The 23691-nt window shown below is 54.1% G+C and overlaps 10 protein-coding genes across 10 annotated transcripts; 4 read left to right on the forward strand and 6 right to left on the reverse strand.

Annotated features, from left to right (window-relative positions):
• Positions 1-21: 21 nt before the first annotated feature.
• MYCTH_2135313 (uncharacterized protein) lies at positions 22-1698 on the reverse strand (the record flags this gene model as incomplete). Its single annotated transcript, XM_003665384.1, has 7 exons — positions 1372-1698; positions 1208-1290; positions 1102-1124; positions 883-1015; positions 664-813; positions 127-598; positions 22-58 (listed from the first exon to the last, which is right to left on the reverse strand). Exons 1-7 carry the CDS (start codon positions 1407-1409, stop codon positions 22-24), a joined length of 936 nt encoding a protein of 311 aa, XP_003665432.1. The 5' UTR covers positions 1410-1698.
• Positions 1699-2328: 630 nt separating this feature from the next.
• On the reverse strand, positions 2329-5725 carry MYCTH_2309135 (uncharacterized protein). Its single transcript, XM_003665385.1, has 3 exons — positions 4726-5725; positions 3957-4677; positions 2329-3904 (listed from the first exon to the last, which is right to left on the reverse strand). Exons 1-3 carry the CDS (start codon positions 5370-5372, stop codon positions 2585-2587), a joined length of 2688 nt encoding a protein of 895 aa, XP_003665433.1. The 5' UTR covers positions 5373-5725; the 3' UTR covers positions 2329-2584.
• A 158-nt stretch (positions 5726-5883) lies between these two features.
• MYCTH_2309136 (uncharacterized protein) lies at positions 5884-8253 on the forward strand. Its single transcript, XM_003665386.1, has 2 exons — positions 5884-6289; positions 6355-8253. Exons 1-2 carry the CDS (start codon positions 6020-6022, stop codon positions 8155-8157), a joined length of 2073 nt encoding a protein of 690 aa, XP_003665434.1. The 5' UTR covers positions 5884-6019; the 3' UTR covers positions 8158-8253.
• Positions 8254-8476: 223 nt separating this feature from the next.
• MYCTH_2309139 (uncharacterized protein) lies at positions 8477-11541 on the forward strand. Its single transcript, XM_003665387.1, has 3 exons — positions 8477-8846; positions 8915-11078; positions 11137-11541. Exons 1-3 carry the CDS (start codon positions 8748-8750, stop codon positions 11355-11357), a joined length of 2484 nt encoding a protein of 827 aa, XP_003665435.1. The 5' UTR covers positions 8477-8747; the 3' UTR covers positions 11358-11541.
• On the reverse strand, positions 11512-12690 carry MYCTH_2309142 (uncharacterized protein). Its single transcript, XM_003665388.1, has 2 exons — positions 12265-12690; positions 11512-12176 (listed from the first exon to the last, which is right to left on the reverse strand). The coding sequence occupies exons 1-2, from the start codon at positions 12406-12408 to the stop codon at positions 11775-11777; spliced, it is 546 nt and encodes a 181-aa protein (XP_003665436.1). The 5' UTR covers positions 12409-12690; the 3' UTR covers positions 11512-11774.
• A 107-nt stretch (positions 12691-12797) lies between these two features.
• MYCTH_2309143 (uncharacterized protein) lies at positions 12798-15130 on the reverse strand. The gene is made up of 3 exons (XM_003665389.1): positions 14802-15130; positions 14200-14732; positions 12798-14145 (listed from the first exon to the last, which is right to left on the reverse strand). Exons 1-3 carry the CDS (start codon positions 14854-14856, stop codon positions 13189-13191), a joined length of 1545 nt encoding a protein of 514 aa, XP_003665437.1. The 5' UTR covers positions 14857-15130; the 3' UTR covers positions 12798-13188.
• A 137-nt stretch (positions 15131-15267) lies between these two features.
• On the reverse strand, positions 15268-17782 carry MYCTH_2309146 (uncharacterized protein). Its single transcript, XM_003665390.1, has 2 exons — positions 17244-17782; positions 15268-17177 (listed from the first exon to the last, which is right to left on the reverse strand). The coding sequence occupies exons 1-2, from the start codon at positions 17547-17549 to the stop codon at positions 15582-15584; spliced, it is 1902 nt and encodes a 633-aa protein (XP_003665438.1). The 5' UTR covers positions 17550-17782; the 3' UTR covers positions 15268-15581.
• A 1527-nt stretch (positions 17783-19309) lies between these two features.
• On the forward strand, positions 19310-20156 carry MYCTH_2309148 (uncharacterized protein). Its single transcript, XM_003665391.1, has 2 exons — positions 19310-19603; positions 19660-20156. Exons 1-2 carry the CDS (start codon positions 19388-19390, stop codon positions 20017-20019), a joined length of 576 nt encoding a protein of 191 aa, XP_003665439.1. The 5' UTR covers positions 19310-19387; the 3' UTR covers positions 20020-20156.
• A 399-nt stretch (positions 20157-20555) lies between these two features.
• MYCTH_2309150 (uncharacterized protein) lies at positions 20556-21707 on the reverse strand. The gene is made up of 4 exons (XM_003665392.1): positions 21599-21707; positions 20804-21547; positions 20694-20752; positions 20556-20646 (listed from the first exon to the last, which is right to left on the reverse strand). Exons 1-4 carry the CDS (start codon positions 21621-21623, stop codon positions 20590-20592), a joined length of 885 nt encoding a protein of 294 aa, XP_003665440.1. The 5' UTR covers positions 21624-21707; the 3' UTR covers positions 20556-20589.
• Positions 21708-21990: 283 nt separating this feature from the next.
• Positions 21991-23542, forward strand: MYCTH_2309152 (uncharacterized protein). The gene is made up of 2 exons (XM_003665393.1): positions 21991-22302; positions 22353-23542. The coding sequence occupies exon 2, from the start codon at positions 22369-22371 to the stop codon at positions 23338-23340; it is 972 nt and encodes a 323-aa protein (XP_003665441.1). The 5' UTR covers positions 21991-22302; positions 22353-22368; the 3' UTR covers positions 23341-23542.
• The last annotated feature ends 149 nt before the right edge of the window (positions 23543-23691 follow it).

A 23691-nucleotide genomic window follows, 5' to 3' on the forward strand; every position in this document is an offset into this window, starting at 1 on the left:
CTTCTATTCTCTGCCGTCCCGTCATGAGGTCTTGTCATTTTGGTGGATAAAGTAGGCCCTGAGGGTGCCAAATTGTAAGTCCCACGATCTTTTGGTTCTCTTTGAGACATTCCTGGGTACACTCACTTTGACGCCTCGTAGGCCGACCAACAGATGGCCGTGCTGGGCATGGTTGTGAGCACTCTCGGCCGCACACCCTTGAAAAAACCGCGGGCGCCTTCCCTCTGGTACAATAGCCTGCAGCCAGCCATGAAACCGTTGACTGTCCGGAGCTCAGCATCCGTTGCAGTGCCACGCGTCTGAAGCATGGTTTTGATCACATCCATCGGCGTCGTGAGGGCTGCGGCGAAACCACCCGCTACCGCTCCAGCGAGGCAGTGCGTTACAGGATCGTACTTCTTGGTTGGGTTCATCGACGTCGAGATGGACTCGTAGGCCAGGAACTGGAGCGCTGTGAAGGGAACCGTCATGGAAAGGGTCGTAGGGTAGGAGACGTAGAAGGCAGCGAGGCCCTCTTGCCTGTACACGTATTTTGCGCAGTCGAGCATGGAGCGGTACATTTTTGCCGAATTCTGGATCTGCATTCGCTGCTTGATCACTGTCCAAAAAGGGTCAGCGGCAGCCTTTCGGAGTGACGGTCGTTGCAAAAGGAGCATAGCATACCGTCAAAAGGGTTCATCAGCGCATCGCTAGCAATCGTGGCGCATGCACCGCTGGTCGCGGCGGCCAGCGGATGGTGGACACCAGCTTGGTTCCCACCCATGATGTGCTTGACCGCTTCATAAGTCGCAAAGTAGACAGCGTGCGCAGGGCCTAGAGCATTCCCATGGTTTAGCCCACGAATCCTCTCAGCAGGGACATGGCGCTGGCCAAAGAACTCACCCGCCCCAACAATCACGCTAGACATGCCACGCCATAAACTCAAGATGCCCTCAGTGCTCGCCATCCGGTACGTGGCTTGGATCACGCCCGCGCCAATGGTGGAAGACGCAGGGTTGATGATTTGCATGCGTGTCTGCGCATTGCAGTGGAGCTGGTCAGCCGGGCCGTCGCATCGGGTTGTAGAAATGTTGGTTTCGTAAGAGCGCAGCGCCTGCTCACCTTGATGGCATCGATGGGATACACTACATCAAATCAGCACCTGACCACACGAGGCGTACTGGATCTGCGAAATTCTGAAAGTTCAAGGGAATGCGAGAGGGCTTACTTGCGCAGTGCTCGGCGATGCCGGCGAAAGCGCCGGCAGCCATGTTCTGCAGCAACGAGAAGTTGGGCGGGAGCGATTCATAACTGCAAATTATGTCAGCGCGCCAGCGTTCTTCGCAATACGTTCCTTTTGTCGATCGTCAGCAAGGCAGGGTGTCGACGCACTCGTAGTCCTCCACGGGCTCGGCATTTGGCTGAGCCATCGGGGAAGCCACGGCTCCCGGCGCGCCTACGTCGAGAGCCACGGTGAAGGTGAGGGGTTTCGTGGGGAGAAGACGAGCGTGTGAGGCGCGAATGGAATTTGGCGCCGCGATAGCAGAAGCACCAGGTGACGCAATTCAAGGGAGTAGAGCTGCTCTCCCGGTCGTTGTCGCCACAAACCTCCAAACAACCTCACACTCGCCGGTTTGGCCAGAGACGTCCTGGCGGTGATGTGCCTAGTGGAAATGTTGTTTCTGGGCGGAACCGATGACCGTGGCCTGCCGTCGCGTAGGTGGCTAGGGGCGCACTGGTGGGAACTTCTGGTTGACGATGGCGTTGACGTTGTGACGATAGACACACAAGCTCCGAATTTTTCTATGACCGTTGTCGGCTCTGTCCAAGACCGCCCAGAAAAAAAACTGGGGCCTTCTCTGTCACTGTCGCTGAAGCCGGAGGTCGGGGGGATTGGCGCAGCAGTGGGCGGCAAGAAGCACTGGCCGCGCCCCGCAACCAAATCAATGGCCCCTCGAGATCCCGCTACACACTACGCTACGGGGTACACTACTTTGTAATCGACGGGCCCAGCTGATTCATCTCAGCGTGGGCGTCGCAAACATGTCCTCGGCAAAACACCCTTGCAGCTTTTCTTATCAGATCCGTAGCGTCTTGGCTTTAACGTCTCCGCCGGCTCCGGAAATGCCACCCAACTCTTTCTCCGAGGCACGGAAACACCGGAACGGTAAGCCCTCGGATTCGGACATAAGTTATCACACACAAAGTGCGTGTCCGATACCGCCTGAAAAAAATCCGATATGATGGTGTTCTCAGCCGTGCGCGCATACCCAGATGGACGGCGCTCAGCGCTCATTTGAGCCCATCTCCGTCCCTTTTACAAAATTCGCAGAGCCCGGGTTGTCAAGGGTCACTTGCTGCATTATGTATAAGTAGGGAGGACAACGGAGGACAGGATCGTTGGAATTTATACACAGTCCTTTGACATCAATTATTTCACCTGACGGCCGCTTATGTAGTTTCTGCGCGACATGCAAAACGCGCCATGGCCTAGCAATGCCTCTCCTATTGAGAGGTTTCCCTGCATCCAAAAGTATGTAACGCCTTGCACATTCAAATATGGCACTAATGAGTTGTCATGTCTCCTGATGCGCCATTCACCCACTCAACGCACTCCGCCAGGCCTGCGATGCATCTGTGCCTGGTTGAGCTGGTAAATCATGTGAACGACCCCGGCGTCTGGCGGCCGGCGGCTCTCTGCCGTGCTGTTGTCCCGGCTTAGCGTCCTGGCCGGCGATGTCTGCCATGCCGACTCTTCAAGGGCACCTCCGCTCTCGTACGCCTCCTCATCGCCTAGTCGCCTGCCTACATCGCTCATCTCATCGTCGTCCTCGTGAGTTTCTTCGATGACGTCCCGGCGGCCTCCGCCACGATTGCGGCGGGGTGTGTGTATGCTTCTGCCTGTAGCGTGTGTGCTTGGTGGATGGTGATGCGGATCTAGAAGGATGGACGCCATCGGTGAGGGTTGGGGCAGGGCGGTGCCATGCCTTGCTTCTCGCGCCGATGTTCCACTCCGCAACCGGTCAAAGCCCATCCTTGAGAGATGCAGGTCGGCCGCCGCCGGCGAGTTTATACTTGGCCAGACTGGTGGCGGATGAAACTGATTCCGAGCGCCGGGCGGGAGATATGACGTTGCGCCCGCCCGCGGGTTGACGGAGAAGTTGCCGTAATTGCCCATGAAACCATAGTAGGAAGCCTCCATTTTTCCGTGCTTCGTCGAGTAGTAGTCGTCTCTAACGTCCCTTTCCCCATTGTTGCTCTTGTTCTTTCCGACGCCCTTGCTGAAGTCGAATTCGGCAAAGGTACAGACATATCCGAGGCCGTCAACGTGGATTGTAAACTCTCGAAAGAAGTCGATGATCTGATCGCTGGATTTGGGGAGGCTGAAAAAGAGTACTAAGGGTGCGTGTATGATGCTCAATATCTCCTCAATAAAAACCATCACTTTGGGTTTGTACAGCTCGGAGAACTCTACTTTGATGTCGGAGCTATGAAGCCTGTTTTTCCAGTGGTCCGGCTCGTAGTGGGTATATTGGATGACGTTGCGCATAGCATACTCGGGGTCGAAGGCAGATTTTTCATCTGACGTGCTGGCCCGCGCACCTGCCCAGATGGTCCCGAAAACAGCCAGGTAGAAGATGACTGTTTTCCCAGGGGTGATTTCAAATGTCATAACCAGCTCGGAATCGAGAATAGAGGCAGCCACGAGTACGCTAGCGAGGGAGCCAGAAATGAACGCCACTGTCCAGGCAAGCATCTCCGTCTTGGCCTTGGGGAACTGATCGATATAATGACTCGCGAAAGGATGGGACATGGCGAGCCGTTTCTGGAAGAGATGGGGGAGTTCATTGAATTCTCGAAATTTCCACTCTGCGAGCGGTGTGTAAGTCCGCGCCGCCAACTCCGCTGGGTTCTTATAGACCTCCTACAATGTACGGTTAGCAGCTCCATGTGTTCGATGGGGGAGACTCGCTTACGTGAAAATACATGAGACAATAGACCACTACCAGGTAAAGTGCCAAAAAGGGACTGAGAAACCCGAACAGTATTGCGGTGAACCTCATCCGCGCGCGAAGTTTAGAGCTGAGTTCGGCTCGGCGCTCGGCGCGGATGAATTCCTGATTGACTTGGTTCCTGTCGTCGAAGACAAAGTCAAGGATGCTAAACATCAGGAGCCACTCCATAGTTCGGGAAAGCACCTGTTGGTTGCCCCGAAAGCGTAGCGGATTCGTCAAATTCAAGACTTCCTTGTTGAACATGGCAATCAGGTAATTCTCTCGCCTCATGAGCCGGTTGGCAATGTCTGACGCGTCGAGCCTTTCCTTAGATTGGCTGCCAAGCCATTGCCTCTGTGTTGCGGTCAGGGTCGTCGCCGTCTTGGGGTTGTGATCCCTCAGAGCCATAATTCGGGCCACTACCTCCTGCCACGTAACCGTTTGCATGTCCTGGTCGGGGATATCGAGAAGGTAGACGTAAAAGTCGCGTATGTTACGCAGCCGCTTGAGATCCAAGAGAAACTGGATTGACTTCCAGATGAAGTAGAAGGCAAACATCCAAACGCCGACACTCCACCAACCCGACATATTCTTGACACACTGGGGGACTAGGACCTGCGAAAGATTTTGGCTACCTCGGATCTTGGTGTAGTCAATGCACTGAGTAAGAAATGTCAAGTAGGAGGCGGTGAAGGCAACGTGGCTGCGCCAAGTCAGTTCCGTTCCAGACACCACGAGCGTCGCCACTCACACAAGATGCAGGCCCCGTTCAACCAGTATACACCAAAAGCCGTTACCGAGATAGTAATCGTAGACATCCCTGATGAAGTTGTCGAGATTCGAGACGTTCGCCCATCTCCACTCAGCCTTCTTCTTCGCGTTCCCCGACACCATCCCGGTGAAAAGCGAGCTTGGCAAGCCAGACTGCTGCGGAGGTTGCTTGAAGACTGAATCATCGTGCAATCTCTGCTGTGCCTGGGTGGTTTCCCACTGAAGGCGAGCATTTGATGGCCCTGGGATGGCGGACGGCTGCTTCACTTTCTTCTTTCTCGGTTGGCTGGGAGAACCGGCCGCGTCTCCGTCGTGACGCTCAACCAGAAGCGAGGCGGGAACATCGTTGTCTCCTTCCTCTTCCTGCGGCATCCACGTGGGGCGGTCATCTTTGTGCGGTCGGCGTTTGGTTGACGGACCGGTCACACCGCCCAGAGTCGTGCGACTGTCCTCCATACCAAGACCTTCAGCGTGCTCCAAATCATATTCATGAAAAGTCTGCTTCAAGTTCTCCTCGTCCAACAGCCCGGTTTGGTCTTGGAGGTCCTCTTCTCGGCGTCGAAGATCTTCGTAGAATGACCGGCCTTGGCTCGTCGGGACGAGCTTCGAAAACGGCTTGGAGGTCATCGTAAGCTTGTCTCAAGGTGCCTCTCAGTGTGGCGTGTTTGGTGACATTTGAGGACGCCGCGAGGATGCGGAACGCTGGGTCGTGAACTCGCTGCTGCTCGGCAACCTCCCGGAACACAATCGCGGAGACTGAAGGACGCTTAAAATAATCCCTAAGGAGCTTGGCGTGAATGGGATTTTCAGTTTTCCAGTGGCTTTAGAATACCGCAATCTTCTGTGATAGTGACCCTGGTCACGAGGCGCTGCCCTCGGGCAGGTTGTCCGGTGAAAAGAAGCGCATTTGAAATCGATGGGAGTCGGTAATGGTTGGTTGCCTTTGGGACGGACCAGTGCTGGGTTCAGGTGACTGCGACAGAATGACGAAGGCCCGAGCTCTTCAAAGCTCCGCTTGCCGCCGATTCGGCAGGCGGTGTGGCTACTAGTAGCGCGCCAAGACTCCTATCAGCAGCCTATCAGTCCGTTGAATGGCACATGCCTCTGCCCTTTTACAATACGCTTGTAACATATTTCCCTACTGCCCCAGAGCACTGGCAATATCCCAATGACAGCCTGGCACATGGTGTAAGAATGAACGAGGAATAGGGGAAGCCGACATACCAGCAAAATGCCGACCAACCACACCGACTAATCCATTTCACATCAGCAGAATGCCACCAAGTCCTAGACCTCTCTCATCGCAGAGCACAGCGTCAACGCCGTCGCTGGTAGCCAAGGCTGCGAGCCCCCTCTCCTCAAAGGTCAACATCGTGCTCTCGTCATCCTTTGCAGACACGGAGTTCAGGGAAGCCCTTGCCCTTCTAGACGAGCGTGGCATTCAAAACACGGAAGAAACGCGGCGCCAACTACGTCTTGATCTGCAGAAAGAGGTTATAGACAGCAATGGCGAGATTATTGACGAGTTTGCGAAAGTCGCCGAGGTATGATAGACCTTTCATGGAAGATAGCGAGACTCCCCCGAGGGCTTGTGACTGATGTGGCTCAGCAACTCCGCCGTATCGGCATTACCATTGGGAGGCTCAATGATAACTTCAATGAAATAAAGACACAGATCGGTTCAGCTCACAAGGCAACTTCGACTGCACTGGCAGAGTCTTCCCAGCTCATGGCCCAACGACGCCGCGTCGAGCAGAAACAAGCTTTGCTTGCCGCTCTCAATGCCAATTTTGTGCTCTCCGCGGACGAGACAGCGGCATTAACGCTGACCTCGGAGCCCGTCAACGACCTCTTTTTTGCTACCCTTGCCAAAGCAAAGAAGCTGAGCAAAGACTGCGAAATCCTTCTTGGTTTTGAGAACCAGACTTTGGGTCTTGAAATCATGGAGCAGACGTCCAAGCACATCAACCTGGGTTTCCAAAAGCTCTACAAGTGGGTTCAGAGGGAATTTAAAACTATTGACCTGGAGAACCCTCAGATCGGCTCGCCTATCCGCCACGCGCTCCGCGTGTTGGCCGAGCGCCCCAGCTTGTTTCAGAGCTGCCTCGACCATTTTGCTGAAGCTCGGGAGCATGTGCTATCTAACTCCTTCCAAACCGCCCTAACGGGACGATCGCTCTCCGGGGTCGAAGACCGGTCGGTCAAGCCCATCGAGCTCGTTGCTCACGACACCCTGAGGTACGTCGGTGATATGCTTGCCTGGGCTCATTCAGCCGCCGTTGGCGAGAGGGAAGCTCTTGAGGGCTTGTTTATTGGCGAGGGCGATGAGATTGCCAAAGGCATCCAGGCCGGTCGAGACAGTGAGATCTGGAGGCTAGTTGCCGATGACGGTGGGGAGTCGGATGAATTCGACGCTGTGAAGACCTTGAACGAGCTAGTTGACCGGGACATGTCGGGCGCGGCACGCTTACTCCGACAGCGAGTCGAGCAAGTGATTCAAACCAACGAGGAGACAATACTGGCCTACAAGCTTGCAAACCTCCTCAATTTCTACAAAAACACGTTTTCGCGGCTGCTTAGTCCAGAGTCAGCCCTGGTGGAATTGCTGACTGCGCTCGAAGCTGAGGCGCTGCGGCAGTTCCGTTCATTAGCCCGGGACCATGTCGCGGCGATCCAGGGTGAATTCCAGCACACGCCTGCCGACTTGCGCCCTCCGGGATTTCTGTTGGACGCCCTGGAACAGTTGACGGCCATCATGAAGACATACGAGACGTCCTTCACTTCCTCGAGTAATCGAGAACAAGAGTTCGAGCCCGTGCTGGTCGAGGCGCTCGACCCTTTCGTCTTCGGGTCGGCCAACATGGCAAAGTCACTGCGCGCTCCTTCGGATTCTATCTTTCTTCTCAACTGTCTGTTGACTACCCAAAGAAGCCTTTCCCCGTTTGACTTTACTCAGCGCCGCGTCGCCCAGCTTCAATCACAAATCGAGGAGGAAAGAACCCGCTTGGTTCAGGTACAACACCACTCTTTTCGGATGGAGTCCGGCTTGAGCGCCTTGATCGCTCAGCTAGGCCCGCTTGGGGATCGCAAGGAGGACGTGGAAAAGGTCGCATCACTCGAGGCTGTCCAACCGCCCGCGTTGTCGCAGGCTAGCCAAATGCTAGATGACTTCCTGCCGTTGGCACTAATGGATGCGGTGGAAAAGTTAAAGAATCTCCAGGATTCGAGATTAGCCCGGGGCATTGTCGAGGAGGCGGCTGAAAGATTCTGTGTCGACTTTGAGCATGTAGAAGAAATGCTCATGCTGGCGGACGAGATGGCCGAACAGAATCAGTGCGAGCGCGACGACTTCCAGAGTCTACGAGCCCTCTTCCCCCGAACATCTGGCGAAATACGGGTTCTGCTGTCATAAGAACCCAAAACACTAGATAGAGCGATTGCAATACAGTCCCTTATTCACTGCTCCCATCCTTCTGAATCGAATACCGCAGGATGCGTTCCAAGATCGATGGTGAGTTTTCTGGAAATTTCTGGTTGACCTCTAGGTTTCTGGTTTGGAAGGCTGTGTTTACATTCCTCCTCTTTGCCGAGCTTGCCTTACGGAGTATTACTGCAGTAACTCGGGCTGTTCCAACTGCGGGGCACCGTGCATCCGCTGCGACGTCACCGCCCTGGGCCCCGCCTTCCTTGCCTCTCCTGGAGCGCATTCGTCAAGGTACCGCCCATGCTGTCACAGACGACAATACTGAATACATACAAGGCGTATTGCGTATCCGCGAATCAACCTTCCTATACCTCGTAATCCGTCCGCCGAACTCGCAACGCAAGGCATGCGCTGAATGCGCTGGACGTTGTGAGTAAACTCGCCGGTTTGCATGGCACCGTATCCTTCTCCAGTCCCATCAACACGGTTTATCCACCGCCCAAACGCCGGCCAGTTGAACTTGCTAGGCGGCCGCCGCTACGACACGCCAGGCATGTCCCCGTTCGCCGATAAACACCATGTTCGGTAACAGGACCGCGACGGCCCTGTCCATCCTGCAGAAAACGTACGATGAGAGCTACCTAACCTGTTCCACCGCTGTCTATTATGAGAGCCAAGTACGTGAACAACGGGGTTTAGGCTCTCCCCAAGGACCATAAAACACGGCAGCTGATGTGTAATGTAGGGAAATGAAAGCGAGGCACTGCGATGCTGGCGACAGGCCCTCGACCAAATTCAGGACCATAACGCCAACAGAGCACTACCCAATTTCACACCACGTTCCGAAACCGAAAGGGCACTGTTAGACAGCATCCGGCAACTGGAACTGCAATGCAAAGAACGAATCGACCTCCTTGAGGCCCTCCGCCTATCGCGCCAGGAAGCGTTTGAGGCTGGCCGGCCTTCGTCTCAGTGTCATGCGGAACAATCAGACTCTGAGCCACGCAATGGCGCGGGGCTTGGGGCGCAAGAGCAGGGCTGGATAGGGAACGGAACTATTCCCGCAGTTACGTACACCGAACTTGCTAGGCCAGAGCTGCTGAGACGGAGGTCAACTCATTCCAGAACTCCTCCCTCTCAGCCAGCTGCGTCATCTTCACCATCCCGGAAACCGCCCGCCTCCACCCCGACACAAATCTCCCCGGAAAAGAAGACGTCGCGAGGTCCCAGTCCAGAGAGGCACACAATACGCACCACTCTACGACCGAACCGGCCGGGAGAGAAACTTACGAAAACTTCTTTGCGGCCCCTAGGCCAGAGACGAGCAGAAGGTCCTGGTGCTAGCAAAGCCGCGATTTTGGCTTGGGGCATGCTCGGTTCGCGAGACCCTGCAGACCAAAGCTTGGCTGACGGCCAAGAGCTGGGACCGTCGCTCTCAAACACGGCTACGCCGACTGAACCATTGCCCAGGAATTCGGAATCGGTACCCAAGATATCCGACAGCAATTCAAGAAGGCTCACCACCCCACGAACCCGAAGTCCGGTGAAGCCTTCTGACAGAAGGACAAGTGTTGATTTGACCGACCGACTGCAGGCTGATACCAATCCGTGCCCTCGACCCTCTCCAATATCTGTGAGCGCAGCCTCTAGTGCCTTAGCCTCGCTCGCGCTGAAGGATAACCCTGAGCGTCCCTCGCCGGTCCGGGAACGGATACCCCGGCAGAGGACCGCCCCCCCGCTTACGTCGTTACTAAAGAAGCCGAGGGAACCGCCGGGTGCAGACCGGACCTTGTCGGACGCGCCAAAGAGTCAGCCCTTGGGAAGGAAGGGCTCATCGGATTCTGCTGTCGTTTCCCGAAGATCAGCTTCTAAATCGCACTCTACCAGCAGGCCCAAGACTCCGAGGAGTCCCTCTAATCTGAACATCAGCACTTCACCAGTGGGGAGAAGGAGAAAGAATCACCGACCGAGGTTGTCTTCCTCTCCCTCGACATCCGACCTTTCTTCTTCATCATTCGACACCCCAGCTCCGTCTTCGCGACAAAGGCACAATAGAGGCCGACAAAGAGAAGCACCATTAATTGCCGACCCCCTAGCTGAACACTCTGACAGCTCGACGGGAGATGAACAAAAGAATCTTGCCAGGTTGTGGAAGAAGCGGAAAGCTGCAGTTCTCCAAAAACTCCCACCCGGCGTCGATCAATCTGCGGCGAAACAAATACTCAACGAAATCATAGTGCAAGGCGACGAAGTCCACTGGGCCGATATCGCCGGCCTTGAAACAGCCAAGAACGCACTGCGCGAGACAGTTGTCTACCCCTTTCTTCGCCCGGACCTCTTTATGGGGTTGCGTGAGCCGGCCAGGGGCATGCTACTCTTTGGCCCTCCGGGCACGGGCAAGACGATGCTAGCCCGCGCAGTCGCAACCGAGTCTAAGTCTACTTTTTTCTCCATTTCAGCGAGCAGCTTCACAAGCAAGTATTTGGGGGAGTCCGAGAAGCTTGTCCGTGCTCTCTTCGCTCTGGCTAAAGTGTTTGCTCCGAGCATCATTTTCGTTGACGAGATTGACTCGCTGCTGTCCCAGCGATCTGGAACGGGGGAACACGAGGCCACGCGGCGAATCAAAACTGAGTTTTTGATTCAATGGAGCGATCTGCAGCGTGCCGCGGCCGGGAGAGAGGCAATGGACAAGGACAAGGAGCGTGGGGACGCGAATAGGGTGCTTGTTCTCGCCGCTACAAACCTGCCGTGGGCGATTGACGAAGCTGCACGGAGGAGGTTTGTGAGGCGTCAGTATATACCGCTGCCCGAGGCAGCCACGAGAGCAGTGCAGCTCAAGACGCTACTCCAGCAGCAAAAGCACAACTTAAGCGATGCCGACATTGACACCCTAGTCTCTCTGACTGATGGCAAGCATTTCCTCTGCTCCACCTCTTGGAGATCGACAACTAACGCCAGTGATACCAGGATTTTCGGGTTCGGATATCACAGCGCTGGCCAAAGATGCGGCCATGGGGCCGCTGCGGTCTCTTGGAGAGGCCTTACTTCACATGACCATGGACGAGATTCGACCCATTGAACTATCAGACTTCCTTGCTAGCCTCAACACTATCAGGCCCAGTGTTAGCAAGGCGAGCCTCCAACAGTACGAGGAGTGGGCAAAGGAGTTTGGGGAAAGAGGTGGATGAATGAGTCCATGATCGAAGCTGATTCAGGAATATGTTCGAAGAACGCCTATTTGGGCAGTGGTGGACAACCTCTTTACGTGACAATGCTGAACACAACGGAAAAACGTAACACTTATCCAGGGGTATCCAGTTTCCCAATTATTTTGACAAAGAAAATGAGGATAGACATGAAATTCTGAGCTTCGGTCGCTCCCTTTTCATCCCTAGGCATGTCCAGAGGTTTCAGGCACGAGAAATTTCAGCCGCCAGGCCAAACTATGTACTTGCATGCCATTTGTCTTGCTTGTTGATACAGTTACATGAGGATTAACCTCCCAGAGTTGTACACGGAGCAGATTCAGTCATATCGAGACAGAACGCGCCCAAAATGTCTATTCCGCCCCTCTTCTTTTTCCGCCTCAACAACCCATCATCCCTTCATTGCTGCGCCCCGGCGTCTCCAACCGGTATGCCCTCAGGAGTAGCAGCAGCAGTGCTGACACCCAATAACCTTGCCCTCAGCGCAAACTCCTTTCTCGCCCTCCTGAGAATGATCTCGGTTATGCCAAGCTGCTTTTCGACCTGCTCCGCCATCTTCTTGATGCTCCGCCGTTGTTCCTTGGCGGCACGCCGGGCTGCGCGCTCGGCGTGCCGCTCCTCCTCGGTTGGAATGGGCGGTCGATCCTCAACGGGCACGCCCGATCCCGGCGCGATGATGCTCTTGACCACGTGTCGCTTTGTCTTGGACACGCGCCAGCCCGGCGTAATGGCGACAACGTCGCCAAGGCGGAGCGAGTTGTTCGGATCGTGGACGAGGTGTGTTTTAGGGTCATCGAAGAACTGGAAGGTTGGAGGGTCATCAGTCAGCCTGGGGGCCACGATAAAATGAGGGAAAGGGGGCCTGCTGCGCAGGGGATACTCAACGAACCTTTTGAACGAACGAATTCCACTTTTGCCCGCCCACCCGTACTTTTACCGTCTTGTCCATCGTCCCTGCAGTAACAACAACGCCATGAAGCTCTCTGAACGTCCTGTACGCCGTCTTGGCTGCTTGCGAGACTGGTTGCGCCATGGTGGGTGATTAACTCGACACGATCCCTGCTGGGAAGCAGGTCAATCGCCAAGTGAGCCTCAAGAGTGGGTTTCGCGCGCAGATGGATAAGAGTCGAACAACCTATGGGGCTTTACAGCTCGTGTCAAATCGGGCAATCCTTACGTTGCGTTTCGAATTGGTCGCGATCGTGGGTGTGTTCTGTATGGATCTGGCGGAGTCGCGATCCTCGAACGCTGACTTGACCAAAATTTGGCACTTCCACCCGAAACTCGGTCCCGAAGTTCTGGCTTAAAGTGGGCCCCTTACCAACGAGAATCACGCCAAATGCTCCGGCCTTGCGGGGCGCCTTGCGGGGGCCGGAGGCGACGAACGGGCCGAGGCGATTGTTCAAGCAAAACACGGTGGCACCGGTTTCTTGGCCACGCTCGCTCATCTAATAAGGCTCGAAATGGAAAGCCGCTCATAGCCTTCCTTGTTCGATTGCTATGTGGTGAGGTACAGCTACGAATAATCTATGATCAATTTCCTTCCCCACAAAACGCCATGTGTTGCCATGCCAGATCTTGTCCTTTGGTGTCTTCGATGGGATCGCGGAACACGTTTTAGTCCCACCCGCCTTGTCTATGACTCTTGACCCTGGCCCAATCCTTCCTCTCACAACGCTTCGTCTGAGCACCATCAATATATCATTAAACAGTAGACATGGACTAATTACCGATGGAAGTTATCCAACGTTCGAATACCACGAGAAGCAAATGCAGCATGTCTCCAATGACGCAATAACTCGCAGTCAATGCTTCAAGACACAGAAGTTGTCGGATCTGGTGTGGGCAACGACTCGCTCATCGTGCGAGCGTCACCTCCCGTCGCAGCCAAAACCTTTGCTTTCCTTCTAGGCGGGGGGATCTTTGGTGGTGGTTTCTTCTGCCCGTTACCGTTGACGTGAACGTCAGTGACCGACGGGTGGACAATAGGCGAACCGTGGCGATGTTTGGGCACTTCCGGCAACGACGTCTTCGGTCTCAACGCTCTAGGCGGCGGCGGCGGCTTAGGCCTAGATGGACTACCTTCAGCCGGCGTGGGAAGCCCCGTATCCTTGGAAACCAGTCCCAACCCCAGCTTCCGACTAGGCGTCTGGACTCCCGGTTTCTCCAACACATTGGCCACAACGCTTACAGAGCTGCCTGTTTGGGAGTGCGTAAGGCTGCCCACGGGACTGAGATTCGTTGAGCTTGGCTCGTCGGCGACCAGCCACGGCGTTTTTGCTACTCGTTCGAGTAAGCGCAATGTCGTCGGTTCTGGTGGCGTGAAATGGGCGTTGCCTGTGCCGCGTAGTATCTCGAGCAAGCTCAGGATCTGGTCCCGCTTGTAATGAGGAGGATGGCTCAGCTGGGTATGAGAGAGTAATGGAGCCAATACCCTCAAATATGTATGTCGTAAAATGTTGGCTTCGGAAGGAAGATCCAACAAATTGCGGATGATGACATCCAGCAAGACCCGCAGGTCGTTGAGGTAGAAGTACTCGTAGGTCGCAGCCGTTGTGAATAAAAGGTACAGCAGCTTGAGGATGAGCAGTTGTTGCGAGGTCTCGGTTTCTCGGTTCAGTAATAAGATGATATTCTCCCCAAAAGTCCGGAACGACGGGCCATGGACACTGAGCACCTTAACCACCCTGTTCGTGACGGGTACTGTGGGAGAATTCGGATCCACGGCTGCTGAAGTAGAGGCAACCATGTACTGTTCGTTCAATACCAGCTGTTGGAATGGTCAGCCCACATTATCCCTTGGCGAGAGCGGGTAGAGACAGACCAAAACTCGTATCACCGCATAGTGGTAGGGGTCGTTGACATCGTCCGACAGAGCCTCAATGAGTTGGAACAGGTACATGACGAAGTTATCGTCAACTTGTAGCAGGTCTTCGGGACGCAGGCGCTCGATACGCGACATCTCATACATCAACTGTAGCAGTAACCGGTGCAGACGCCCGTCTCTACCCCCACAGCTCTTGATGAGCTCAAGCAATCGGACAAAACATCCTTCATGTATCATGGCCCGAAATGTATCCTCTTCGGTCCGACCAGCGAGAAGAAGGAAGTTGGCGTACACGTGAAGCTGGGCAAACTCGTCCTCCTGCAGAAGGCTGTAGATTATCTGGGTCCGCACATAGTTACTGTTGTTGCGAAAAATTTGGCTCTCCAGGAGCATTTCGGAACAACGGGCGACATCATCTTCGCTTTCGAGATAATCGTCTCGAGCCTTGGAGACCAAATTTAGCCATGAGCGCAGGGTCTCGTCGAGCTGTTCGGGCGTTGCGCAGGTTGAGGATAAGACTTTGTTCAAGGCTGCGGGGGAGCAATTGTAAGCACGCTCATCGTAGGACTTCTTGAGGAGCAGCTTAGTTAAAAACTCACCATCCCAAAATAGTTGCTGGCTCTCGGCAGGCCAAGAGCCGTCAGAGTCGGTCATGTTCTCAGACGAACGGCAGCAGCGACGAGCGCAGAATCTCCGACATCACGGTTATGGTCGGTCCAATCCGACATATGTGTCGATTGTGTCAAACTGTCCGATATCAGGACTTCAAGCGAATCGGCCATCCGGTGGAAATCGCGAATTAGGGGGTCAAGCATGTGCTCCGCCAGCGAGTCTGCCTTGGAAGGTTCGAGTGATGGAGGGGTCAGTCCGCTGTGCGTGCGCGTTGGTGTTCTGAGCCCGTATTGTCTTCCGTAGAAGGGGCGCCGGCCGTCTTCGCTGTTACGCTAATCCGGATTGGGTATTGTTCCGCTGCGTATTACACGTAACATGAACTTGAACATGGTTACTACCTCCCCGAGAAAGACACCAAATTAAATTAGTTTTAAGAAAGTGCAATGTTTTTGTCTCTGCGAAGTTACCCCAGCATCCTCCATTGCTTTTGCACACAAATCCCGGCTGTGCCGATCGCAGCGAAACCGCTCCTTGCGCAGGAACCTGCTCCTCATGAGACGATCGTACTGGTGAACGAAGTCGGCGTACCGCGCCAATTCGTCGTGCTTAGTTTCAGCCCATCAAAACAGGGTATCAAACTACGGAGTACCACGTTACAAAAACTCGACGAGTGCTTTGTCGAAGCAGACACCCCCGCTCGACCGAGAACTCGACTCTACGGATTACATACACTGAAGTCGACCCCAAAACGCCCTTATAGCTATCACTCAGGTTGCCACACTGCGATCCGCAATGGCTTTTTCATCTTCCTCTTCGTACACCTTAGCCTTCGCGGCATACTCGCGGATATTACTGACGATATGGTTCTCTATCGTATCCCCCCTTCCGGCCGCGATCTTGAGAATGAATTCGTTGAGATTTTGCCTGCCCAGGATGTCAACATGGTCGGCCGTGTTAGGCCCGCCCCGGGGGTTGAAGCGTTCCGGCTCATGCGGCATCTCAACGACCGTAACCTTGACCTTGGCCGGGTTGTATCGCTTGATCTGCCACCCACGGTTGCACATGTAGCCGGTGCTCATGAGATTGACTGTCCCATCTCCTTCGCCCATGACAACACCGTGGTCAACCATGCCCTGCGTCAGACCCGTGTCGATTGTCATATTCAAGTTGGTGAACGAGCCGGGTTCGGGGGGGCGGTAGTAGTACCCTCGTTCCGTCGGCTTGCCTACTCCGTAGAAACAGTAGATTTTCAAACTGGGTGCGAGTGGGAGCCGGGTTTCCAAAGGATTGATCCATTTCTTTGGGTCATCTTCGTTTGCTTCAACTTCAGCGGTGGTTTGTGCAACCCCCCAAGAGTAGGTTCCTGTCACCTGGTCCCTGTACCAGTCCTCTGATATGTCAAGAAGGTACTTCATAGCATCTTCCACGGTGAAATTCCGGTCAGGCGTCGTCCAGTTTTGGCCCCTTCGGAAGTTCAGGAATGAACCGTAGCTATGCTCCTGGCCTGGCTGATCATCGGGCGCACCGTCAAGATCACCCCAGATAGCACTGCCCCCAATTGGCAGCATGGATGACATACCCGGCATGGCACGGAAGATATCGACCCGCTCCGACTTGCTCAGGAACTTCTCGAGTCCGTAGACAGCGAAGGCATTCAGCTGTGCAGTGTCGCGCATCTCGCCGGAGAGGAGGGCGGAGACGTCCTTGAGCGCCCCCAACATACACCCGCTAACGTTGATCCATGACTCGATATGCTTCTCAACCCAATCATCGCCCCCTTGGCCGCCGTGTTTCGAGGCAACCCAGTGAAAAAAGTAGAAGACAACCTGGCTCCCCATGCTGTGTGACGTAAGAACGACTTTCCTCTTTTGGAGCTGCACAGCCAACTCAATATGTGCCTTCAACCTTGTGAAATAGTGATCTCGTTTTTCTAAGTTGGGATACGCCAGCCGCCAGTCATAAGCTGCCGTGTAGGAGTTTATAGGGTCGTAGCCCAGGGATGCCAGGTTTTCGAGGATTTTATTCCAGATCCAGTAGCCTGTGATGAAGAAGTCGGTGGCGTCGAAGCCTTGCGCAGCTCGCAGCTTGATGCCCGGTGGATCCAGGCCCGTCTTTTTGTCCAGCATGATATGGGCTTTCCAGGTCTCCTTGTCCAGAACTAGGGCTCTCATCATGCTCCAGCTGCCCCATAAACGTTTTCGAAAGTATGGGAGGGACACGTTCGAAGTTCCCCAGGACTCGAGACCTGTCGATATGACGCCGGGCACCATGACCATGGGGTGGTGCGCCTCGAACCCCTCGGAGCGAACCTTGAGGCCAACCGAGAAGGCGTCGTAGCTCTCGAGAAAGGCGCGTTCACCAATCTGAAAAAGCGTAATGATGTAAGACCCGGAAACACTACCAGTTTGCGGAGAGGCATCGTCACTTACGATCAACTCGCGCATATCCTTAACCAGTCCGGCTGGGAGAACGTCCAGAAAGCTGTCCATGCTCAGCTCCCCAATCTCAGGGAAATCTATCAAGTCACTGCTTTTTGCGAAAAACCCCGCTGCTATGATACCGAAGAGGCTTCCAAGCAAAAAAATGGCCGTATTTCTGCGCTTCCGTGTTTTTGGCCGATGGTGATGAACAACACTCTTGACTTTCTCGGGCTCGTCGGGACTCCCATCGCGCGATATCGGCGTTTCAGACGGTGTGTCGTTGCCGGGAACTCGGCGGCGCAGGGTGCTCGCCATTATGAAAGTCTAGTAGTGAGGTATAATCTCTGTAAATGTGCGAGTTCGGCGATGGGCAGCGTGCTGAGGACGCCTCCCGTATCCTTGCTCGGCGGCTTTTGGCTACAACTAGCCGTGGTCGCTGGCGCGAGCTACAAACGTATTTCCCATAAACACACTTGACTTCGAGGGACGTTGCTCGTTATTTGGTTCTTTTGCGCAAGATGAGACAAAAAGTCACAGGTGCACTCCGCGGCCTAAGAGCAATTGGGATGGCCCCTGCTTTGCATCGAACAGGGGCAACCAGTGACGTCTGCTTGTGCCCCGCTGGTTGGCCCCGCTATACGGATACTCCGTACCTCGTAGTTAATGACCACACAGTGTTAATGCGAACGGTGTGTTGTATGTACGGATTACTGTGTGTACATACATACATACGTGCTTGGTATGAGAGTTGCGTTGATGTTCAGCGGTCTTCAATGATGTTTGTTGGTGGTACCTAACGATCCTTGGGAGGTGGGCATTGATTTCCCAACATGGGGTCGAGGCCTCAACCCAGTTCGTTAATAAAGCCTTCTCATTCCTGTGTACTATGTACGATCATGTGTTCCTATCAGCACATGCACAAGGACTGGCTCGCTTCGGGCTCGCCTGGCCAATCACATTAACCATCCATCCTTTCCGAGTTGCATGTGAAGATTCATGACGGCAATTCATGCTTTCGTCTCTCTCGTCTTCCTTGCTCAAGCGATGAAATAGTTCAATCCACAGTTGCCTTTACCAACTTCGTTTCTGCTCGGCTCTAACAATGAGGCCTGTTCGCCTGGCCCGTGGCTATGGCTGCCCTTGACAACCCAAGCTGCAACAGTCATTGTTCACGTCCGAGGAGCCGTAACGGAGCCTGAGGCCTAGGACTACATAGTACAGGTAAGGTTGTGTCCACAAAATGCGTACCTGATTGGCTCCCTTTGTCAAAATTTATTTACTAGAGTAGGCAATTGATGTACGGAGTATGAGAAAGGGAAAGACGCCCTTTCATCATTCCCCCGACGAACGACGGTTAGTGTGGACAACTACAAACATTCCACCCAAAAATGGCAACTTTTGAAGAGCACGATACATATTCTATCAAAGGGATTGAAGATACCAGCTAACACGAACGATTTCAGCTGAAGCAGACCAGCTTCCTGTATCCGAGGCCGTCAGTTCACACACAAATATTCCTCTTTCTTCGATGAACAGGATTGCCGGTGCTCGACTTGGGATTTGTTAATGGCGGTTGCTAAGCTGTCAGAGTTGTGGCCCGCTGCAAAATCCGCAAGCTTTCGACAGAACCCCAACTTCTCCCATCACGCTGTCCTGCTTCTCTTAATTTCGTTTTTATTTTCCTTGGTATGAGTTTGAGCTGCTCATTTCCCTAGCAGTTGTGGAAATGGCCTAGTCCTGACCAGGTTCGAAAAGAATGGAGAAACTATGGATACTCCGTCCTGCTGCTGGTGTTTCGAAACAGTTCAAGACCACTAAAACAAAGCTGTATCCAAATTCGCATCTCTGAGAATAGAATCTACAATCTGTTCCAGCAGACATGCATGCACATAATCCGTACATACCTAGGTATACATAATCTAGTAAGAAAGGTTAGGTAGGGAGGTACGAATTCCGGATACGGATTACACGGAACTCACCCCACTTGCAACTCTTGTTACGGCCAATCAACTGGTGCTCCGGGTAGCACAGCGGCAATCTTTCCACTGCTGACCCTTGTCTCGGATCGTATCGCCCACCACTCCAAGCCTTACCAACCCTTTGTCCTCGCTTCCCCAGCTGTAGGAGTGATTTGGAGTGCTTAATCCGCAGTGATGGCTGCATACGAAGATTTGAGAAGCGAAGGGAAGCCGGCAGCGGGCTCAAAAACAGCGCTCCCTGCCGAGCTGCGGTACCTCCAATATCGGCACTCCCTCGAATCGCAGTACTTGCCAGCAATACGCGCCCTCATCTCGAAAGATTTAAGCGAGCCGTATAGTATCTATGTCTACCGATACTTTCTCTGCCAGTGGGGTCACCTCTGCTTCATGGTCCGTACTACTATTCCTTACTGCGACTTGGAACGGTTCTGACTTTTTGTACGCAGGCTATCCACCCTACCGACTCTTCTCTCGTCGGTGTAGTAATATGCAAGCTCGAGATGCACTCGTCCCACTCACCCCCTACACTGCGTGGGTACATCGCCATGCTGGCTGTTGCTGCCGAATACCGGGGTCAAGGTATAGCAACAGCGCTCGTCAAGATGGCCATCGACGCTATGACCAAGGGTAATGCGGACGAGATTGTGCTCGAGACGGAAGAGACAAACATTCCCGCCATGAGGTTGTACGAAAGGCTGGGCTTTTTGAGGTCCAAAAAGCTGCACAGGTATTACCTCAACGGGAACAGTGCCTACCGCTTGGTACTGCTTCTCAAGGAATCTGCTACGGATTTTGCTCTGGACTGAGGGATAGTGGGGCTGGCGTCTCCCTACGATACCTGGGGAGACAGTAGCCCACCGCAGACGGTCACCGTCGCGACGCTTACACCCGGCAGCTTGAAAGTGTCTCGACCACGGCTCAAGGGCGATGACAACTCCGGGGTGTCGCCACTTGATGCAGCAAAAGCCAATTTAACAGAGCGAGAATCCGACCATCAAGTTCAATATCCCCAGGGTCGACGCATGTGCGAACGCAGCAAATGGCTCAGACTATCCGATACAACGGAAGGATACTGCCTGCATGGGAAGATATAGGGAAGTCAGAAGGAGGTTGCCTAGGGTCACTCTCAAACCCAGGGATGGCAGAGCCCTGCAATTGTTCTTTAGGTCAGCTTTTGAGCTCACAGAGGGTCACGGTCAAGTGTACAATGGCTGGCACGCCCGAGCCGTGAAATGCGGCGTATGTTTGTCAGTGCAAAGTAGTGTCTACATGCCGCCCTGCAGTTCCATAGCAAATCATGCTGTATGAAGTTCTCCATCTTGCTCGCGAGTTAAAACCAGGTTAGCAACCATGTTCGGGCGATGTCCCACGGTGTGTCATGAAAAGCGCGAGGGGACTGTCTTGGTGTACCCAAATATCTCGTTGGAGGAGTACTAGTAGCCTGGTCAGATCTGATTCTGTGGTAATGGCCCGTACTTACCATTGAAGCTGCGATGCCCCAACCATTCCCCCCATAGATCCCAAGCTCAGTCCAGGCATCTGAGAACTTATGAGTAGCAACCCAGCAGAAACTGAAAGTGGTCAACCAACCTGGCTTGTAGTAGATCTGTCTCCCGCCCGGCCTCACTAACTCCAGCTCACGCATACGATTCAGCACCCTCCTAACATCATCTTTGTCCCTGAAATCCCGTGTGTAAATGCACACCAACCTCTCCTTGTCTGCCCGGACCCTCGTCTCTACTTTGGCCGTAATACCGAGCTCGCCGTTCGCTGTGGCGGTCGCAACTTTGGTCCATACCTCGTTGACATGTTCGGGACCAGGGAACAACATCCACTTCCCCGCAACAACATTACACGCGCCCGCGAGCTCCAGCAGGTCTGCAATCGTCTCTCTCCGCTCTTCGGAAATGTCCCTTCGCAGGGTCATAAGTGACCTATTGGCAGCTTTTGCGCTGGCTGCGGTGGCCATCCTCTTTAACTCGGCAAAAAGCGCCAGTCGCTCCTCGGCACCCTTTCGAAACCGGGCCAGAGCTTGGTCAGGCTGCGGGGGCGCGTACGGGTTGGAGATCCTGATCCAGTCGAGCCCTGGACGCCAGTTGGTGGTGGCGGGAGGAAGACGGCCGAGAAATTCCTCAACAGATTCGGAAAGCCGTTTCGCCCCGAGCTGGCCTTCCTCGGGATCGTCGTGCGGGCAGCCGGCCGGTATGGGTGGGGAAGGCGGCTTGTGTGAGGCAAGCTGGAAGTGATCAAGGGCACTGGTTCTACAGTCCCACCAGGCGATCACGTCAAAGTCCTTGACGCGGGCTTCTAGACTTGAGATGGTATTCTCGTCACCTAGGTCGTGTAAGAAAGCATTGTCGAAAAGGAATAGGGATGGTGGTGTACCATAGAAATCCGAGTCCGACTCCATGCTTTTCTGATCATGCTAAATGTGTACTATGCTCTTCCAATGAGCGCATACACAACTTCCTGGAAGGACAGCGGATTGGGGGAGTTTGGGTCGATTTCGTTAGCGGGCAGCCAGTGCAATCGCTACTTTTTTTTTCCAGAATGAGGACCTCTGGCGCAGGAAGTTTGGGTCATCTGCAACTGAAGATGAGCCCGTTTGATACAATTTCAGAAATGTTTAATCTTCTTTCTTCAGTAACTGCCAATCGTGTTGACAAGGATGAGTTGGTTGCGTGATTCCGAGTGTGATGAAGCGGACCAATCCGGAAGAATTGTTAACAGAAGACTCCTCTAGAAGACCGCAACTGCAACCAGTAACCACCGCCTGCATCCCAACTTGGCCCCTAAGTTGAATCACTTTCCCGTTCTGGATTAAAAATGGCGGAAACAGAGGGGAAGTTGATTCGGCCTTTGAGATCGCAGATATTAGACCTTCCCCCCAGTTGCATCGAATTTTGCCCTGCACATCCCTCTTACTTCCTTGTCGGGACTTACTTTCTCCAACGGGAAGTTGAGAACGCCGGTTTAGACAATGCGGGTGCGGGATCTAATCCTGGGGACGATGATCAATCTCGTCGGCAGAAGCAGCCGCAGAGCCGCAATGGCAGCATCATCGTATTTCGAATCGCGGATGGAGACGTGTGAGTAGCATGATAGCAGCGAACCCCAACGACGCTAATTCGGGGACCAGAACTCTTGTTCAGACCATGGCCCAACCCTCGGCCATCCTAGACCTCCGGTTCAACCCCCACGAGGCGAGGCATGACATCTGCGCGGCTGTCTCGAGCACTGCTACACTCGCACTGTTTAAACTGTCCCCTGACGAGGGACAAACCTTGAAGCACCTAAACACCATGGACATTGCAGCCATGTCCAATGGAAAGATCGAACCGGCACCTGGGGAGGAGATCATCTTCACCTCGTTTGGCTGGCATCCGTCACAGGCGGATCTAATGGCTGTTACCACCTCCACTGGACATGTGTACCTTGTGCGCCTCGCAACATATGAGGGCAAGTGGGAGCTAAGCACAGAGCCTTTCATTACGCACACGCTTGAGGCTTGGTGCGTGGTTATTTCTCCCAGTCCCACCGTTACAATGCCGCCAGGTGAGGTGGAAGAATCGGGCCAGTCGTCTTTCAAGGTATACTCCGGAGGCGATGATTCTATGCTACGCTCCAGGAGGTGCAATTGGAGCGAAGGCGGCTTCATCCAATTCCACCCCGCCTGCGAATCAAGAGGCCATGATGCTGGAGTCACGGCCATCCTGCCTCTACTCGTGCAAGACGACGGGCACGAACTAGTTGCTACTGGAAGCTACGACGAGCATATCAGACTGTTTTCGTTTCCGCCCTTCGGCCGGCCGAAGAAGCTCGCCGAGAGCAGACTAGGAGGCGGAGTTTGGCGGTTGAACCTGGTTGACTCGGATACCACCCCAAGCCCTAGCTACATCTGGAGAGCCAGAATTCTAGCTTCTTGTATGCATGCAGGTGCAAGGGTCCTCGAGGTGTTGCAAACGCTGGATGGCGAGTATCGATTCGGGATTCTTGGCCGCTTCGAGGAGCACAAGAGCATGAACTACGGAAGCGATTTCCAGCCAGGGTCGAAGGGCAAGTTGTCAGTTGTCTCTACGAGCTTCTATGACAAGCTGTTGTGCTTATGGGAATTCGAGTTTTCTTGAGCCAAGGAAGTCCTAGAATTCATTGTCTTGGTTTTTGGATTTCTTTTCTTTCCATGTCTTTTCAAGTATGTGGCCCGACTTGCCTGCAGAGCTGCGCAAGAGATACGCCGAAACACCGAGGCAGAATTTACCAGAATACCCCCCAGCTCCTGGTCAACGTGTGACGCAATTTCCTTCGCCGCTTTCCTTTGTCAGGCCGGGTGCCCCGCGCTAAGCCGAAAGAAGACCAGAGCAGCTCGCGCCTGAGCGCGCCTGACGGGCAGAGAGCGTGGTGGGACCCAGGCTTTGGATTGCCAAAGTTCCGCGACAAGAGGCGGCGTAACTTCTCGCAAGCCGCCTGAGCAGGACGGT

The sequence above is a fragment of the Thermothelomyces thermophilus genome, chromosome 5, assembly GCF_000226095.1.
Source record: "Thermothelomyces thermophilus ATCC 42464 chromosome 5, complete sequence".
In the NCBI taxonomy this organism is placed as follows: domain Eukaryota; kingdom Fungi; phylum Ascomycota; class Sordariomycetes; order Sordariales; family Chaetomiaceae; genus Thermothelomyces; species Thermothelomyces thermophilus.